The 20,804-nt window shown below is 37.9% G+C and overlaps 1 protein-coding gene across 1 annotated transcript in view; it reads left to right on the top strand.

Moving 5' to 3' along the window:
* The first annotated feature begins 4,775 nt into the window (after positions 1 to 4,775).
* Positions 4,776 to 20,804, top strand: part of TOPAZ1 (testis and ovary specific PAZ domain containing 1) — a 68,633-nt gene continuing 52,604 nt past the window's right edge. Inside the window, exons 1-5 of the mRNA XM_019533662.1 lie at positions 4,776 to 6,285; positions 7,398 to 9,888; positions 15,068 to 15,135; positions 17,337 to 17,467; positions 18,782 to 18,840. Coding sequence (XP_019389207.1) covers positions 4,776 to 6,285; positions 7,398 to 9,888; positions 15,068 to 15,135; positions 17,337 to 17,467; positions 18,782 to 18,840 — 4,259 coding nt within the window. The remainder of the gene's footprint in view (positions 6,286 to 7,397; positions 9,889 to 15,067; positions 15,136 to 17,336; positions 17,468 to 18,781; positions 18,841 to 20,804) is intronic.

The raw sequence follows: 20,804 nt of genomic DNA, 5'->3' as shown, positions 1-20,804 counted from the left end.
TGATCCTTGTAAAATATGAAATATAGTTAAGCTGCAAGATCTACTTAGAAATTGCTTTTAGATCTTTACTAACATATTAGCACATTTCTTTAGGCTGTCTACATGTTTTACAAATATAGAATCACTTGAGGATTGAAATAGGAGGTATGCAAACTTCTTGATGGGAAATGTGTATGTATAAATAGTAAGAAAGCAATCATAATTTTAAATAAAACATTTAAGTAAATGTTTAAATAAAACTATACACTAAAGCTGTCAGGCTCAGTTATTTTTTCTGAAGTGAGAACATCTCTAGGTACACTTCTTTTCTATTTTTAGGCTATTCTCAAGCATTTTTCTTCTTTGCACTGGAAGGAATTCAGTCTTCTGATTAAAATTCCTGAATGCTTCCCATATTTCTAGTTTGGGGTGCCCAATTTTTAGACCCACCTATAGAATACTTTGCCTTCCCTACCATGAAAGAAGTTTTCTGCTCATACCCACAGCCACTCTTACACAGCAGCAAACAAAAATCCTGTCCCACTAAATTAGTCCTTTCCCATTAACTTGGAGCCCTTAAGTTCAAAACACTTCTAATTTGCTTATTCATTTATTTATTTCCGGAGGCAAAGTAGCAGAAAGAGCAGAGGAAATATTAGCAGTACATCTCCTCTGCTGGACAATGCACCATTTGAAAGGGGTCAGGCAGAATGGTGGGGTCCAAGGTTCCATGGCTGTTGAAATACAATAGTGGATGCTTTATGGGAGAAAGTGGGACCTGGGTAGTCTCAGGGAGATGGGAAAGCTGATAAACACTGCACCTGATAAAAACCTTAATGTAGCAGTGAAAGGGGAAGCAGGGATGTGGTTTTTTTTGAAGAGGGGAACAGTTCCCCCTGATGTTCCAACAGGGAGTCTGCAGTGATTTCTAAGCCTGCAGAGAGGTCACTGTTGTAACTATGGAGGCACAGTCAAGAAATGAAGTGAGGAGTCCTGCAAAGAATAAGCAGACCCAGGAATAAGGGAACACAGCTACAAGGGAGGTAAAGAAGTGATAGGATCCCAGGTAACTGCTGCTACCATAGCTAAAGTACCATATGAGTAAGTTGGGATGGGCAAGTGTTTCCCCACTGAAAAGTTGAGGGTTTTTTTGCAGGCTACTGTATATAACTCCATAAATGATTTCATAAACTAATGATATCCTTTCTAATCCTAAAAAGCATAGTCAACAGTATTTCAATTACATAGCTATTACTTTGTTGTTGCTCTGATTAGAAGGGGCAGGATCAGAGTACACTGACTCTCTTCCATCAAAATCAATAAAAATGTCTTTCTGTATTTTTTTAAAGGGCACAGTGAATCCATTTGGTGTTCAAATGTTAGCTCTTAATATATGTTGGGCATTTACTATGTATCTGAAAACAGATGGAGCTCTGAGTCTTTGTCAAGCAGGAGTCAGACAGCTACATTTGGCTCAGCACTTTTATTACCATCTCCCAGGTCTGGTTTTCAAGTAGTTATAAAATCATTTTGTAATTTATATTACTTCAGAGAAGTACATGAAGCTGCACAATATGTGAGCCACATCAAACAAGTAACAAAGTCTCTGCACTGAATTAATCAGAGTGTGTGAGCAGTACCATACAGAATAGAATGAACAAGAGGTGTGTTGTGATTGCTTCAGATTTTTTTTTTTAAAGGAGATGAACTTGAAGTATCAATAGGGAGAATGAGCTAGACACGGTACACACAGTATTTAAACATCATAAAGCTGTGCTTGGGCAACAAAGAAAAATAAACAGAAAGTATACATGGATGAAACAGAAAGGAGAACATGTCAAAGTGAGCAGAATCACTGGCCAGTGTGTGCCTATCAAGTAGGATAGCAGCTTGATGTTTTTTCCACAAGAGTGGAACCTGTTAGAAATTCCTGTCAGAATGGCAGAAAAGGAAAATGATCCAACAACTACACATTTGGAATTACCTGGCAGAGACAGGCATATCAATAGGAGAAAAAAATGGAAATAGGGATAATGAGATAACTCAAGGTACAAAATAATCTTAATTTACTGAGCCCTTGAGTAAGAAAAGGACTGTATTGTAATACTGCATGCTATATTTTACATGTTTATTTTATATTAATCCTAAGTGAAAATAACCATATCTGTACATGTTACGGGGGACAGGACTTGATGACTTTCAAGGTCCCTTCTAGCCCTAATGTCTATGAAATCTATGAAATATTGTTCTTTTAAATTTAAAATAACAGCATTTTTTAAAGTGTGTAAAATTCCTCTACAGTGTTTGCAATCCAAATATTGAACAATTGTGCAACTGACTGTAAATGAAAGTAAAAATTACTTTCTCTACCCTGAGTTGAGTGAAATGACAATGTTAAGAGTCTTAATGGTTAAAATTAAGATTTTTTTATTTCCATTTTAATACCTTAAATAAAAGGTATCATCTTTAATAAAATAGGTAATTAGACTCATTTAAATACTTTTTAACTTGTCAGTGTCTCTAACCAACTGAAGCCTCTGTGCCACTATTATAGTATTGACTCTGCTTTCAAATATTCTATATCACAGTTAAATTGAGGCACTTTGATGGACCGGTTCTACACTGTCAGCAAATGCTTTGAATTATGTGCCACCTGGTTTTCTAACACAATTCACAGCTGCTAAAAATGTCTTAAATAGAGATTCTGAAGGTCTGCCATCTATAATGAGGCTTCTAAAAGAGGCTTTCAAGAAGCAGGACTAAAAGCAAGTGCACTTGCACTTCCTAACTGCTCCTCATTAAAGAAGTTCACACCAACCTAGTGTGATCAAAAATACTCCATCATAAAAATACTCAATCTTGACAATCAGGCTAAAGAGCAATGACGTATTTAATATGTCTTCATTACAGATTTCTATCTCTACTACTTTTTGCTATTCCTCTCTTCCTGGGTTTTGTTATGTATTTTACAGGCCCCTGTTACACATCTGGTCCAGGAAAGATTGAGGCTTGCTTTCCAAACATATCAATAGTGAATGTTTTCACAAATATGAGGCTTGAAGAATGCTGCAAGTGTGGAACATTATATTGCTAACCCTGCTTATTGAATCCTAGTCCAAGTACTTGGAGCATCATAAACTCATTAAAAATAAATTGAGATAATTTATACTCCCTGTCTTGATAGGTTTTTATGAGCCTAGGGACTCTTTCTGCAGTATCTTTTACCTACATAAATGCATTCAACCAAGAAAGTCACAGCTAATTGAAGATTGTCCATAGTACAATTTGCTTTTCCACATTTGCATTTTCCCTATTAATTGACTGCTTACGCTGAATATCCATTCAACATTTTCTCTGCCTTATTTGGATTATCTCCATTTCATAGGTGGAAAAGTCAGTCACAGCAAAATTAAGTGGTTTGGCTGAGGTCAAAAAATAAGTCAGTATTGGCTCCTTAAGATTCCAAGCTCATTGACACTCTTACATCCTTAGCATTATTTTTAGAAACTTATAAAAAAGGATTTACATGTAATTCACAGGTTCCAAGCTAGAGGACCTTAAACATGAATGCCATCACATAGTGCCCTAGATGTTAAGCAAGCCATTTCCCCTCTCAAAGATCCAAGAAGAGAGTGGGACCATTAAGCTTGCTCGGGTATGTGTAACCTTGGTGCTACTGCTATATTTTGCATTAAAATGTTAAGCCTTGTTACACTGATATTTTAATATTGATGGCATATTAGTAATGATAAATTTCTTTAGTGTGTTTTTTTTAGAATGTTTTTCTGTACACTAGTTTTTGCAGGGTTGGTGCAATTCTAACACATTGGAGCATGCTCTTGCAACTCATCTTTTGTGTATGTTGCAGTTAACAGATGAGGGACCGCTACATTTGAAAAGCAAAGGTGTCGCTGGCTACATTTCTTGCTGGATAACCACTTTCCACACCTTCAGTTTGCTAATTTCATCTGTTGAGGTTCCCAACAATATCCACACAACTTAGAGGAAAGAAACCAAATCCTTCCCTCATTTACTTCCCTCGATACCCCCTTTGAACCCAGATTGATTCCAGACAAAAATACAAATGCAAACTGAAGCACTGCATGCAATAAGGCATTTATGGCACATGGATGCCCCATTTCCTCAACCCAGGACTTTCCTCTGAGGAAAGCAATTTGAATTTCTAAAAAAAAAAGGGGAAAAAAGCACACGGCTTAGTGTTTTGCAACTTTTTGAACACTGGCTAAATGGTTCAACCATTACTGAAGCCACTAGTGGCTCGCTAGTGCTATAGGGCAGGGCCCAACTTCTTGCATGAAATTCCAATCCTCCCCCTAGCATGTGTCAGCTTGATTAAAAAATGCTCGCTTCGTGCGGGTGAGATAGTGCTGCTGCCCCCGGCCTTTATGCACTTGAACTCCTTGCTTCAAGCAAAGCAAAACGTGGGCAACACACCGCCCCCGAAAGAAGGCCGGAGCCTGTCAGGAGCCTAAAGTTTCGACTAGAAGACTTTGCCTAGCGTCCTCACAGCCTGGAGGAGCGGGTCTCGCTCAGGAAAAGCCGGCGGGAGACGCTCCGAAGGGAGAGCGGTCTAGCCCGAAACCCGCGCGCGCCGACCCAGTCGGCCATTTGACAACTCGGCCCCGTCCGCACCCCACCCTGCCCTGCGCCTGCGCAGTGGCTGCCAGCGGCCATGACCAGCCGCCCAGCTTGCCCGAGCGCGTGACAGGCCAGGCGCGAGGCGAGGCGCGAGACGCAGGCGGGAGGGGTAGGCGCGAGGCCCCGTGGGGCTAGCCATGCCGCAGCTCCGGTCCGGCCGCGGATTGGCGGTCTCGCCCCCCGGGGGCGGCAGCCACAGGCTCCGGAGCAGACGGGGAAGGCGAGGCCGCGGGGCGGGGGACGCTGCCGGGGGCAGGGGAGAGGTGGCCGAGTTGCCCGCGGGTAAGGGCTGGGCGAGGGCGCCAGGGCGGAGGCGTCAGCTGCTCCCCTCGGTAGAGGCGCTGGCAGGTGGCTCCGGAGCAGTCCAGAGCACGGAGGCGGAAAGCGGAGACTCCTCGCGGGGCCTGGCGGAGCAGGTGGCAGGGGTGGAAGAGCAGGCAGGCAGCCTCCCGGTCAGCGGGGGCGCCGAACGCAGGGTAGGAGGCAGGAGGGAAAAGGATGGAGACGCTTTGACTCTGGGGCAGCGAGTCCTGGCCTTTGAGGGAAAGCACAGGGGCCCGAATGAAAGAAGTGGAGGCGCCGTGGGGGACGTAGGGAAAAGCAGGCAGCGCTCATTTTCAGAGCCAGGAGTGCAGGTGCCGAAAGAGCCAGAGAGCCCAGTCCAAGAGGACAGACATGCGTCGGTGGAATTGGGGTCTGGGGGAGCAGCAGAGAGCCCTAGAAAGAGGGGCAGGTGCTCTTTGTCTGAGCCAGGACCCCAGGAGAAAGAACGATGTCCTGGGGAGAGGGGTGAAAGCTTTTTGGCAGAAGTAGGCTTGTCCGGGCCTCTAGATAAAGAAGGCAAAGAAGGCAATCTGGGAAAGCAAGACAGGCTGATTGTGGAACCAAAGTTACAGAAACCAAAGAAAAGGGGTAGGTATTCCTTAGGGATGTGGCAGCCACTAGGTGCTCAAGAACTAGCAAGCTCAAGAAAGAGAGAGAAGCATTCATTAGAATTGGAGTCCCAAAGCTTAGGCCTTCAAGGAGCAGTAAGTAACTTGGGGGAAGTGGGTGAGCACTTCTGCTCTGTTTTGAAGTTAGAGCTGCAGAGCATGGGCCTCCAGGAAAGTACAGAGAGCCCAAAGAGGAGGAGTAAGCACTCCATGGTAGTACCAACAATGATAGTCCCTTATGAGGGAGCTGGGAATACAATAAAGAGAGGCAAATTATCTGCTACAAACCTACAACCAATAAACTTAAGCCTTCAGGGAGGAGAGAGAACTGTAGGGAAAAGAGCCAGGAGCTCCTCTGTGAAATTGTGGCGATCAGGATCCCAGAATGAAGCAGAAATTTTAGAGAAAGCAAGTAAAAATTTCTCTGAGGGAGGAAGACTCTCAGAAAACAGAAAGAAGAGTTCCTCAACAGAAAAATGGGTAACTGAATATGTAGAGGAGAGGTTGATGCCAAGCAGGGTTTCTCTTACCGGGACTACTCAAGGGAACAGACAAGGGAAGCTGGATAAGCAACAGGCTTCAGGGCAAGAAGTTATTTCTGCACCCACAAATGATCTGTTCATTAACAGACTAGAGGATGATGGTGAAAGACAGACAGATGGCAATGAAGAGACTGTGGTTTCATCTGAATTAAAATTAAAGATAAGGAAACCTAGTAAGAGAACTTATTCAGTATCCCTTGTGCATTGTCATTGTCTTTGTTTGCATCTAAGACATATTACATTGGTCTAAATTTTCTGATCTTACTGCTTTTTTAGGTAACATTGAATGTACTATCTTAAAAGCAACAGAAACAAAATGCACTTGAATCTGTTGTTGGCATGTTAACGGGGCATTGTCTTGAATTGGTGAAATGAGGGACATTTTAAAAAAAATAAGCTAAGCATAAATAGTCCATAAAGATGCAAAATCTAATGTTTGTCTGAGAGAGGAACTAATTTTGCCTTTAAAAACCATTCATTAAGGAATTATTTTTCAGTGAAGGAGAACTTGGGTCGGTCTTTGCCTATCAGTGCAAGGCTGCAATCTAGGAGCATTATTATTGCTTCTGATTTCTTTGTGGTAATACAGTAGTTTGTTAGAAACCCCTATATTTGAAGTCTTTTATATGGGTTACACAGTTATTAGGGTCGGGACAACTGAAAATTTGAACCTTATTTTGAAAACAAATATTACACAAGAAAGTTTTAGTTTTCTTGCAAGGTTTTATTGATTCATTTTGAAATTTTCACAGAAATATTTGGTTTAATCAATATGATAAATGATAATATATAGTGCATAAAATACAGTAATCTCATTGTAGAGAAGCCCTGATTTATTGCATTTTTTATACTCCTATAACAGATATAATATGTTGTTAAACAGTATTTGTTTTCTTGCATCCACTAGGAAGAGCAAAAGTTTTTACCTAAAATGTAAACATTTTTACATTTGCTTAAAAAATCTTGTCAGTTAGGTATGTTTGAGGCAACTGTCAGTGCATTCAAATGCTTTATCTTATGACACATTATTGCAGCTTTATTAAGATTTTTATAAAATGCATATAGTAAGCCTGTTAATATTGCTGGTTATTTTCTGTATGTGGGAACACTGGCAAAATGTTACATCATAACTACACTCTAGCTCTACACAAAGTTTTATTTGTTTGTGGGTGGCCTTGGAAGAACCATGTTTGCAATTTTTTTTTGAACAAGACCATATATTTTTTTTTCTTAAATCAATTGTTGTATTAGTGTATAAAATTGACAATGATTATTTTTTAATTAGCAAAGAAAAAAGGAATGGACCTTAACGAAGTTCCAGATGCACAAGTTGAAAAGCAGCTAGAGACTGCTCAGAATACAGCAAAAGAATCCAGTGTAAGGACATCATCACTAGTAGCTTACTCTGAATCTTTTCAACTACCTCAGTCAGATGGGACTCAAAGCAAGAGAACAGCATCCCGTTGTTTAGCAAGCGGTTCTGCAGTAGATTGTAATAGAACAAAAAATAAAATCACCAAGATCAAGTGTTTACAGAGATTGACTGTACAAACAGCTGAAAATAAACTGACAAGCAAATCAATAGAATGTAAAGATGAGTGCAGAGAAGCCTTGAAACAACATAACAGTTTGCTGTCCATAGCAGAAAAGAATCCAGTTGTGGCACTACATGACTGCCGTTACCTTAATACTTTTGTAAAGTCTTCAGTTGATGGAAGCAACAACAGTTATAAAATTGATAGTGGATTCTTGCACGCACTACACGGTAAAACTGTTTGTCCTGGCAGTGTTACTGGACAGAGTGGTATGAATGCAGCGCAACCTGAGAGATGGTGTGCACGGGGGATTATATCATTTGATGAAGAAGGAACATGCCAAAACAGAGAGAAGTGTTTTTCATGCTCTCTAAACAGAAATAAGTGCTTCAGGGAAAGCAAATGGAATATTGGTGAAAAGCCCAGGAAAAAGATGAAGCTTTTTGAGAGAACAGAAAAATTAGCAACCCAGAATGTTCTCCCAGGCAGGGTCAACAGCGAGTGTGAATTACATACAGAAAATAAAACTCTTGCAATGGTTTCTTTGGCAGTTTTAGGGGAATTAAATAGCAATAAAATTTGTTTATCATCTTCATGTGATCTAATATCAAATGCCCATGTGGAAAATAATACTAAAAAAGCACTAAATAGTCTGCCTAAACCAGTCAGTAGAAAAATGTGTGTGAAACCTGGTGCCATAGAAGATAGCTTTGAGAAGAATCTTCAGCTCCCTGAAGCTGCACAGAGAGAAAAGTCTTTCTTTAATGCAGAAAGTATGGCACCACAAGATCATTCTAACTTGAAAAGTCCTGGAGTGATTAGATTGGTCAGTGACATTTCTAATTGCTGCAGTGATTCAGGCAGTTGCCAGAAAAAATTGTTGAATGAAAAACTGTTTAAAAAACCTGAGAAATTGCAAGCATTCAGCTGTCAAAGAGCAATACCAATGACTGGCAAAAATGTTTGGCCTCGTGAATCATGTGCTAGGACTTCTGTATGGTTTCCTAAAAAAGATAAATCCATCATAGAAAAAAAAAATTCCTTAACTTCTTTCCAGGGCTGTTCACATCAAAACACCAAAACTTTGAGAGGTATGGATGTAACTGATAACTCCAAGCAATTAGATCTGCATATGTCCATGACAGAAATTAACAAACAAAATGCGTGTAAAATAACAGATTCTAATACAGAATGTTTAGCTTCTGTTGCAATACTAGAATCATCTCTCTCAGATATTAATGGAGCTTTGAGGGTCACAAAAGATGAAAACCTGGAGTTGTCATTAGACAAAGGTAGAAGTTCCATGACTTTTAACTCTGGCAGTGTGCAGGAAGGCAAGATAACCTTAAATTTGTCAGGAAAACAAAAACAAGATAAAAATAAAGGTGCTTTAAAAGCAAAAAATGTAGCCATGACTTCCCAAGATAGTATGTGCGCTGATAATGTAGGCAAAATGATCTGTAACCCTGAGATGCCTGTTACAAAACAAACTCAGGAATTTCCAGGCTTAGTGAGAATGTTAAGCACAGGAAATCTGTCAAATTTCAAAATTCCTTTACTGAGAAATAAAACTGAATCCAGGAAAGTGGATTACATTAGATCGTTTGAAAGAGAAACATACAGTCCACTGGAACTTCTTGACAATTCTGCTGCTACACCAGTAAGGCAGAACAGGAGCAAGGAGAATTCCCCTCTAGTATATTCTGACTTTTTTCTGGCCACTGCAAAGGAAAAAGCTTACCAAATCACCAATAAAGACCTTGGAAATGATGATTCAGAAAGACTTTCAGATGAAAAAAAAAGACTTGCTGAACATGTTTCTGCATGTCCATGGGACTTTCCTGAGAGAGAGTTAATGTCACTTACTTCTGAGGATACTTTTGGTACTGAATTTAGAGAGAAAAGTAATGAGGCTGATCACTCCAGCAAAATAGTTAAACATTCTACTTCATCTGAAGTATTTGTCAATGATGAAAAAAAATTGAAAGAGAAGCCTACACAGAGTTCATCTACAAACTTTCCAGATGTTCTTAAAGCATATGAAGATGACATTCTTGTGATAGATGTAATTCAGGATGACCCTGACCTTTTTGGAACTACTAATGAAGGGGAGTTTGAACTGGACTGTGAAACTGAAAAGCATGGTAATACTCTCACCCCAGTGGAAAAGCAGAATTTTACTCCCAAATTCCATAATCTTCAAGAAAATAAGGACTCAAACTATTATCATGAGTATGCAAGGTCAGTCTTTTTTGTTTTCAATTTAAATTCTGTGTGTAAAATGAGTACTTTCAAACATCAACATAGTTTAGTCACAGTGTTTCAGGTTTCCTTAAAAACTGTTTTCATGACATTATATAAGGTGAAAGTGGGCTTTAGACATGGCAATGCTCAGAAGCCAAATACATCAGCATGTGGTTACTGCATGAGAAACAGAATGTAATGCTGATTTTAAAGAAAGGGTGCTTAAACTTTGTGTAGAAGGCAGTTTGGGAGGTGGAGGCGTGGGCTGCTTATTGACCCCCAGGTTAGACCTTGCACACTGACAATCGGGGCCATGTCATCCAACCCCTCAAGTCAAAAAATTTAGCAGTGGGGGAGTAGTAGCAGCATTAATTGCAACGGGGCTCCCAGAGCAATTAACACTGCCATTGTTCTGTCTCCACATTTCTAGACTGTGCTTGGAGCACCACTGCTGTAAACAAAACTAGAACTGAGCTGGTCAAACAATTAGCTAGGCCAAGCAGGAACAACAAAAAAAGGCTGATCTTTACAAATAAGACATTAGAGTAATAGTAGTAATGATTAATATATGAATTGTCATGTATATGCATGCTACCAAGATAGCTTTTAGTTGTTAAATTATTCTGAAACAGTTCTCTTCATTGTTTTGTGTGCAAGTGACCTTGATTTCTCAAAATACTAAAGAATACATTTATCTTGCTCAACTGAATAATTTAAAAAACTAGAATTTGGCTATGTGTTTACTAGTTTGCTGCATGATTCTATTTTACACTAATATGTAGAATAGTCAACATTTTGTACTATTCTTGCATTGTTTTTGATCATTGTTCATAGTAAATTATGGCAGAGGAGAAATAATTAACAAACATCTATAAATGACTGCCAGCCATTTGTGTAGTATGATCTGTCCATATCAAAGCCTTTAGAGAATTTAAACTTCCACAAACTATTTATTTTTTTTTCTCTTTATTGTTGCAAGTCTTAATACAAAATGGTCACTTAAAAAACCAGCTTTGGATTGAAGTTGAGAGTCTAGGATGTACTTTAAAGATGGGAATGCCTCCCTGTGTTTTAATATTCTCTCTGTGCATATTCTTATGGAAATCGTCACTAAGATCCCTCCAATGTACACTTTGCAGGTATTCAAAATAGTGTTTGTATTCTCCATTGGGCTTTTTGAGCATGTCTGCTTCTTAGTGGGACTTCTTTATGTCCGTGGCGTTCGTGGTTTGGTAATATTTTGCCTGGAGAGGAATTATTCTCTCTCAAATATCTACTTGTGGCACCAAAATAAGGCTTAATTCACAGTGTCTTGTACATATCTGTGGTCTGCTTTCTCCATATATACTGAGGAATGATAATGTTGACATCAATGGGCCATTGCTTAATACAGTGATTAAATAAATTTCAGGGCCTCTGTTTTAGGCTCTTTAGACCCACGCAAAGACATCACTGCATCCGTTATATTTGACTCACATATTTGAGAATTTTTTTTAATAACCATGGTGGCTGGAGACTGGTTTTTAAATTAATAAGACTCTAAAGGGTAGGGTAATAGTTCTAATGAAGTATTAGTACAGTCTGAGTAACTTCCACCTTTTCTGAGCCCTGACTCATTCTGTATTATATTCTATAATGTTCACCTGTGTTGCAAAACTTAATTTGTTCAGAAGAAAAGTTTGCAATTATAAATAGAAAAGAAAAATAGATTCTCAACATTAGAAAAACCTTCATTTTTTGAGAGGAAGTTTAAGAAATAATAGAAAAGTTCTGGAGATCTGAAACAAACATGTCATACATGGTCCCTTTACAGCTAAAAAATCTTTTAAATATTGACCTTGAATGTTGATGCAGTACAGAGAGAGAGTTACTATAGTGACAAGCATTAATCGGCAGGACTGATAAAAACAATTGCAGTCACTTACAAAAGCAGGAGAAGATGGTTCTGCTGCTCAAGCCACCTGGACTAGAAAAACTGAGTTCAGGAATGGCCAGAAATCCTGGGCTTTTTCTACCTTTGCCATATTTGCTTTCCTGTAAGACTTAACTGCAACTTAATTAGGATTCACAAAATCTCCATAAAGTGGATAAATAACAGGTCCATTTTATCGATACTGAAACTGAGGCTTACAAGTAAAACTATTAAGTGATTAAATGTGAGATACTTGCATTTAGTTGAATTCGGACTTTTTTTCTTCCTGAGAAACTGAATTTATCAGTTTTCAATTAAATAAAAAGAAAATATAAGGTTCCCTAATTCCTTAGAAGCTTCCCATGGTTTGCCAGAGGTTATTTGTCTGCTTGTGATGTTCTTGCATTTTGTATTAGATGTGAAGTGTATATAGTGTGATTGACAACTGACAAAAACTTTTTCTTGTTAAAGAATGTTTCCTAAAAACAGAAGGCAAAGATATAGTTTTAGATGGATCTCTGACTATTAATATCCTGAATATATTTGTTCAATTAGCATTAAAAAGCTATATTGATACAATATGAGGTTTTGTTGGGGAGGGTCTGTGTTTTCATTTTCTTTTTCTTTTTTTTTCTTAATACTTGTTAGCTGGAAGCTGTGCCTTTTGTTTGTCCAAGCACATGTGATTGTCCTGGCTTTCAGGTTATATTCACATCTCAAGGAAATTAAAGTGAAATATTGTTGCATTGTGGCAGTCAAAAGGTGCTTTCCTGTATTTTACCTATTCTATTCTGGGCCATGCTTAAGGTTTTAATTTTTATTCTCTTGTTTAGTGTGTTTTGATAATTATGTCTATACTTGTGTTCTCACTGTAATTTATATTTAGAAAGCTATTTTTCACTTCTAATATGGAACATGAGAGTCAGAATTGAGATTGTAGTGATATTTAAATTTCTGATCGTTTATATTCTGTAAACTGTCCCTCTACCCCTTTCCAGCTGGAAGGGACCTCAGGAGCTCCTCTAATCCAGTCTCCTGCTAAAAGCAGGAACATCCCTATCCAAACCATCCCATACCAGCCTGTTTAACATATTCTAGAGCTCATAAAACAAAATAGTGGTAGTTTAGCATTTGGTGGCTGACATTGCTATTAGCTGTTGCTGTTAAGTGCTCGCTTTTAATGTCATTTAATATTTTTTTAATTATGATTTTCAAGCCAGGAGAGGACAGAGTTGTGAAGCATCTTCACTTAGAACATTAATTCTCCAAATTAGGAAATGTTTTACTGGGCACTTATGATTGTATTTTGGTGAAGTTCATTAGGGACTGCCTATTTTCTACTATTTTGTTGCTATAGAAAAAGAATTTCTTTGCTGCCAAAATCCTGAAGGGCTGTTGGCTTAGTGATATTTAAAAGTGATTTTAGAGCAAACCACTGATGCAGAGAAATGTGTTGTTACAATTGCTATCGTGTGCTAATTCATTTTCTCTTGGTTTCTTCAGAGAGAAATTATTGATACCATGTAATATAGTTGCTACAATCCAGTAGATCTGGTATCTTTGCACAGGGCTGCTTTAACCTACATGAATCTTTTTTTTCTTTTTTTGTGGCTATGAAGGTAAAAATCAAGGAAAGTGAACCCCGTAATTTTTCATTAGCTAACATAACATTAGCTTTTGCACAATGTGTGTCAGATTGCTTCCAGCCACTGTCTTTTGCAGGGTCTCTGGGCTCCCCGTCCTTCTTCCAGCTTTCACTTCCTGCCCCAAGGCACAATGGTATTCTGCCTGTGGTGCTGGGGGAGCTCAAGGTGCCCACACAGTGTGGTGCAGTAGGAGAGCCTGTGCCCTGGGAGCTGAATGTGTCAGTGTGTCATGCAGCATAGAGTACCCATGTGGGTGGTATAGTTCACAGTACATGGCGCTCCTGTTAAGTGGGACATGCTCTATGTGGTTACTGCCATGCTGTATGTGATTATCATAGTTGTCCTAAATTTCAGGTTTCAAGGTTAGTAAAGATATGCTATAAAGCTTCCAATCCTCTATAAATGTGTTTATATATGGACCCATTTTTAAGGCTCAGTGCTATGAGTCAATTTCTCAGTTGAATGCAGTAATAAACCTAGTTTTCTGTGTAAATCTTTATATAATTTCCAAGATTTCTCTGGGACTTTGCAGTACACTTTTTAAAAAGTTTTTCATAACATACTTAGGACCATTTTTGGCCTAAAAATTGAAAAGTGTTTCAGTATCTCGAAATAAAATAATGCTTGATAATAGAGGTAGTGTATAACAGGGTGGCAGATTTTGGATATGTTTGTTTGTTTTACAGAGCAGTCATGCTTGCTTTGTAGCCTTTTTTGCATTTCACATAAATAATAGAGCAGTAATGTATAGGTGGGTAAGGGGTCCTTATATCAGAAATCTTCTATCGCCTTTTATCAGACAGCTCTTCAATGGTTTCTGTGAATTACAAACATCCCAGAGATTTTTAGCTTTCCATGAATTCTTGTCAAGCTGTTGAGAATTTATATCTGAACAAGTGTTTTTGCGTAAATCAAATTTCATATTTTGAGAAACCTTTTACTTCTTGCTAAACTTGCCCATTATTCCATTCCTTGTTTCCCACTCTGATTAGTAGCTCTTTGCTGATGTACCTAATGTTGCCTGGTATGCTGGGCAAATTCTTCTGTTGCCTTTTAAAGCTGCCTGCATCCTGAGCAGTTCCCCAGATAACACTTTTACTTGTTCATGGTTTCTAAAAAATAGAATTTTAACTGTAACACTTTTAAAGTAACTGAAATGATAACAATTAATGCAAACAGTAATTAGTTACAGGACTTTGGAATGTATCTAGATGGAAGGTGCTATGTGAATGTAAAATTATTATTTTATTTAAAAATTGGTGTATTTGGGTTCACTAATTCAGTGTGTCCAAATCTTGGTTATTTTTTTCTATCATTGTGAGCTAGTATGACATGTGATGTTGGTGATTCCCTCTTCCAGTATTTTAAGCTAAGATACGGTGAAGGGATGAATCAAAATTGGAGTACTGACAATATAAATGTCTTGGCTAGCAAAACTATTAAAGGACATATGTCTGGTAGTATATGGAATTTTCAAGAAGAGCCCAGTGAAAGATGAAAACAAGTATTTCGTTCATGGGTAAAAGCAATGAACAAATAAGTTTTAATTTCATGTAGCTAGAATGGATTACTTTGCATTTGTACTAGAATTCTTAAATCTGCTTTTTGTTTAAAACAGAGACAGTCCCATTCAAGAATCTGGAACATTGCAACCTATTGCAGATTCTTGTGATTCCTTGGTAACAGGTAAGAATGGAATTCTAGAATTCACAGATAAGGGAAGAGAGAGTAGCATATTTATTTTTCATCTGCCTTATCCAAAAGTCTCAGAGCAAATTACAATGAACAAGCAACCAGATTTCCTAAACAACACCTCAAAACTTGAACTCCTAATTCCCCCAATTACACTTCTTTGCTTAAGCCCCCCCAAAAGCAAACACTCTAGCAGATCCCAGCTGTGCTTCCTAACATCCATTTTCATTTAGATATAGCATACTTCTTTCTCCTTCTCCCATACCCTGCCCACCCTTTTCCACTACCCAGTTTCACTCCCTGGGGAGATCCTTCCTCCAGTGTCCTTTCTAAGCCCGTCACTCCTCACCTATGGACCCTCCCAAAATGCACGTATTGCATTTTCTCAAATATAAGACAAGGTTTTTTCCCCCCTGTTGGCATGGCGGAAAAAGTTACTGTCTCTTATATTCACATACAAGGGTACCTCATTAAAGTGCTTGTTGTATTTGGTATAGAGATACATACTAAAAGGACTCGCCATCTTGTAATAGTAACGTCTGTTTCTTTATCACCTTTGTATAGCAACCCAGCCAAAGGATATAAATCTTCTTACTAGCAGATAAACATAGGAGGAGACAAAACTATTCTGAAATTCCTTGAGAGACTGCGTGTTTGATCTCTCTTGGTTTGTTTCTTGTTTCCATCAGCAGAAAGAGTTAGAATAGCTGACCAGACTATACTTCTGTGAATTCCTTCCCTTCCTTTCGGTCAATTAATTTCCTTAAGGAAAACTGATTTAGCAGTGTGCTTTTGAATGTTTTTCTTCTAAGAGCACTCAATTAGCTTACTCATTCTGATCTGTGCCTTGCAGGAAATGTATAGTGGAAAATAAGTAACAGTTTCTGGACTTCCAACCTGTTCAAGAGAAACTTGGAGCTGAACAAAAGCGTCTTGCCGACATCAACTGAATAACACTTAGATTCATATTCAGTCCATGGTTTTCATTGGTTCCAAAAGCCATTGTTAACCCAGCAGTCTGATTTGTGTTGGTTTTTTTTATATTCTTGGACAGCCTTCTCTAAAATGGGGAATTTCTTCACCACTGATCTGTGCTGTTTTCAGTTATGTTGACACTATGACCTACATAGGGCAGGGATCTGCAACATACTGCCCATGGAGCCATTTGATCCAGCCCACAGACATGAGGTGGGGGCAGTCGTTTCTGCGGCAGTCAATTTTCCATGGCACTGTGGGGAGAAGCAGTGGTAGTGGCAGTTTTCCTCATGCTGCCCTGGGGAAAAATGCTGGTGGCAGCTGGGTCTGACCTGAACTGGGTCATTCCGTCTCATGGCCAAAAAGGGTTACTGACTGCTGGTGTTGAGTGAAAGGAGGACTAGATGCTTTTGTGAGTGTTTGTGTATGCATAGGGCATTTGTAATACCTTTGTCTGTGCTTTCTGTTGTATACTATGATTATGGGTTCTTACCTGGGTGGCTCCAGAGAGTCCATAGGAAGGATGACTTACTGGGTGACAAACAACACAAAGCATTTTCTGTGATCTGAGGTGTTAGGTCTCTTTCTTTTTTTTGATCTTTCAAGGAAGGACTTTTGAAGAGGGTCATCATGCAGGTGTGGCTAATGTAGAGTTCAAAGTGCTTGGCTTGTTGGCCAAATTAGACTGTAAGGTCACTTGTTCATCCCTTCTGTCAGTTACAAAGAGAACTTCATTCCCCGAAGTATTAATATCTCATTAAGCCTGATGTTGTATTAAGAGAGCTTCAACCTATTCAGAACTCTGGTATACAAACTTTTACAATCTTGCATGCTACAACAAGTCAAACTCTTTCTCATGAATAGAGACTTTACTTTTAAATTTATAGTGAATGTTTTTGGCCCCATTTTAATAATGTAACTTTAACCTTACTGATTTCTGTTTGGAATATTGCTTTCATAAACCTACTGCCCTGCTCCACAGGGATTATATAGCACATTGTGCATGGTTAGAATTTTAATTACATTCCCTATACAATATTTACTTTGTAGGAACTCTTCACACCTTCATGTTGTAATGATTTTATATTGTAAGTTTCAGTTACAACAATCCCTAGTGCTTGTTTAATTTTATTGCCATAAAAGTCCTTGTAATAGTGAGGAAAATGTTAGCTTCTTCATACTTTAGTGAGGGAGACTTTACCATGTTGGTTTTTTTTTAGCTAATGAAATTAATAAACATGATTCTTCAAGAGGAAGCAGCCCTTTGGGAGGTGTAACAGAGGAGTCTTCTGAGGATGGGCAACTTACTGAATCAGATGAACACACAAAGGGTTCCAATGTGGATGAGAAGGTATAAAAGCAAGTATATTCTACTCTGTCATTGTACAATAAATACACAGGCCAGATGAGAATTATATTTGACAATTTGTTTTTCTGCTTTTGTTACTTGACGCTTGGATTTCAAAGCTTAACTCTAATTGGATATTACCATATCAATTCCTGTAATATTACTCTCTTTCCAGTACTATAAATTATGTTCTTCTAATAAATATTTACAAATACAAATAATTACGAAGTTATTTTTAATTACAAATACTGTTAAGGTTAGTCTGTATATACTGTACATAACAAAAACTGGAAACCCAAAGATATGAAAAGTTAAGGCACTAAAGGCCCTTTGCTGCTTCAGAAATGAATGCCGGGGAGGAGAGTTGTCTAAGACTAGTAATGAAAGACAAATGTTTGCTGCTTTAAAGACTTCTGCACAGTTTCATGGGTTGGAAGAGGGTATGTCTGGCTAGTTGGACAAGAGGGATGTAGCATAAGTCTATTAATTTCTGGCAGCTAAGAGACTTTTAAGCTAATCCCCTATCCAAAAATACCATTCTTACTTTCTTTTGACTAGAACTAGGATTTTAGGGCCTTGCTATACATTTTAGTTACCCTTTTTGATATGGGAAGGAGGTCACCCCTTCAATGAGAAGTTTGCTAAGAGGAGACACTCTTGTGTGTTCACTTTTCATTCAATGGCCCAGGAATCCAGAGGGGTAGAATAGATTGTAAAATTAATTTAGTTGAAACTTGGTAGATATTCAGTGTACATAATTAATGTGCAAGTACTGTGTGGTTCCTTGATAAGTTGGAGTTGGAAGCAGGGTAAACATAGCTTCACCTACAAAATATAGAGAATGGGATTACAGCTTCTAGTATCTGAACAGCATACACTTCCATTCTTGTTACTTTCTATGGGAAAGAGACAAACCACAAAGGAAAACCAGATGTACAAGGAAAATGGTAAAATGTGCCATGGATAATCTGAACAGTGTATTTTTCCTCTAACTTTTTAATACAGTAATCTTGTAATGCAATAGTTAAAAAGAAAAAAAAAAAAAGACAACTTTCCATAGTTAAAAGTTAGTTATTAGTACACAGTTTAAATAAATAGTAAAGTACCGCCTTTAAATAGTTAAGTAAAAACAGTAGATACTATAATGTAAGTTATATTTTTATAGTAAAAGCTGACAGCATGTGCTCTAACCATTTCACTTATTTTTTAAGTTTTTATGTGGATATAAAATGTATATAGCATTCCCAGTTCTCTAGGAATGTTTAATGAACAGTTGAGTAATTGACGTATATTCAAATTATAATTCTTATTTTACAGTACAGATTTTCAGGCAAATCTTCTGTAAAAGAAGAAAAAGACAGCATTTATGAGAAAAGGTATGTGTGGCAATATTCCTTTGCACAATTTCCACTAATTCTTATTAAAGAAGTAAAATGAAAGACATTTTTTATCCAAATTCATTAGCCTTCTTACTAATTTTTTTCCTGCTTGTAGTCATGATTGTGTTTTAAAAAAAAACAAACAACTGGAACTATTTATTATGTTTACAGAGCTAAACATATTGGAGATATATGGTTATACTGTTATATGCAGATAGACTAGTGTATGTAATTTTTGTCTGCTGGCAGTTGATTAGCTTAGTCTCATTTTAGACTGGTTTTTGATTTATCTATTCAAACATCTCAAAATGTGAGATGCATTCTAGCATACAAGGATCTTACATAAGGTGTCAGATGATTAAGGGGTATCCAGTATATTTATATTAGGTCTTCCGCAGAACTAATATTGTGAGCAAAATGAAAATCATCTACTAGTAAGTTAAATTATGATTATATTTTGTAGATTATAGGAGTCTAAAAACTATGCAAGTGTGTATAATAACTGAATTTACTGTAATATAAACAAGGAAGACTTAATTACCTCTCTCTTTCCTAACTGTACTTTTATTATGAAAACATATTTGCACTAGAACTCTTAAAGGTGTCCTGTAGTTTTAACATTAATATTAAAAAATGAGATGGGTCCAAGTGCTTTGTAAGAAAAGATGGGGAAACAGAAAGGCAATATAAGAAATTCTCCAACTGAAGCTGGGGCTCTTTTTTCAAATCAAGTAGCAGTCTAATTTCTCCAAAAGCAGAAGCAGACTAAAAGCTACTTTTAGAACTTAAATGACATTATGCAAATCACCAGAAGGTTCATAATCAGTTAACTACAGTTAGAATGAATACTAACAGCAGTTAGTGAAAGGGCTGGAGTGCAAATCTGAATGTTTCTACTGTGTCAGCAGTTCTGTTAGTACTAGGTGCTTTGGTGCTCTGTTTTTAATGCGAGTTAAAGTATAAATATTAGAATACTGTTGTTATTTGTATTGGTCTCATTCAGTGTTTTCCACAGAATTTTTTTTCTAATGTGTAAACAAATGTGTGTGTGTTACATTTACAGTATATTATGAACAGGCTGCAATAAAAATTCCTTTGCCTAATGAATCAACTTCTACAGAATCTATTTTTTTTAAATTAAGTATCTAGCTTTTTGGCTTGCAGATGTGAATGAATGTTAAGCCATACAGTGATAGTTGCGTCTCTTACAGCTCAGTATTTTCACTGTTTTAGCCATGATCCTCAGAAATTCTTGTCCTAGGTGAAACAAAGCTTCTTACCTGTGTGTGTGCAGCCTACCAAGGTAGCAATGAACATCAAGGTTTATAGGGCATAAGTTTGGCTCACAGAATGGCTTCTACCTTAAGAAATACCTTATTCAACATAAGTCAACTTGCTGGGCTGGTAATAAGTCTCTCTGCATCTGGAAATGGTAAATAAAATGCCCTCTGGGTTCTTGATGTCAAGGCATAAAATGTTAGACAGTGAATGACCTGTCACAAAGCTGGACAGGGTCCTTGCTATATGTCTTCTCACTTTTCATCTGCTCCCAGATGATGCAAAACATAGGAAATAGAGGCTGTTTCTCAGATCTGGTTAACCTAGCTTTGTCTTTTTGTGTGCCTCTCATAGAGGGGTTCTCCTATTGCAAAATCAGTCCTTTGCCTGGAACCAGACCCATTTTTAAAATGAATAGTTGGGTTAAATTTTTGCTGTTATGGGTCCTGAAAGAGAAGTCAATAGATGGAACTTATTCTGTCATTGCAAAATCCATAGTTTAACCAGTGAGGGATGGCTTTAGCATAGGTTTGTGTGTGTCCTACCGTGTTTCCCCGAAAATAAGACATACCCATAAAATAAGCCGTAGCAGGATTTCTACGTATTTGCGCAATATAAGCCATACCCCGAAAATAAGACATAGTGATAGGCGTGGCTAAGCGTACCGGCGCGAAGCAGTAAAT

Source organism: Crocodylus porosus, unplaced genomic scaffold, assembly GCF_001723895.1.
Source record: "Crocodylus porosus isolate Cpor-Errol unplaced genomic scaffold, CroPor_comp1, whole genome shotgun sequence".
NCBI lineage: Eukaryota > Metazoa > Chordata > Crocodylia > Crocodylidae > Crocodylus > Crocodylus porosus.
This window is presented reverse-complemented; position numbering and strand designations above follow the sequence as displayed.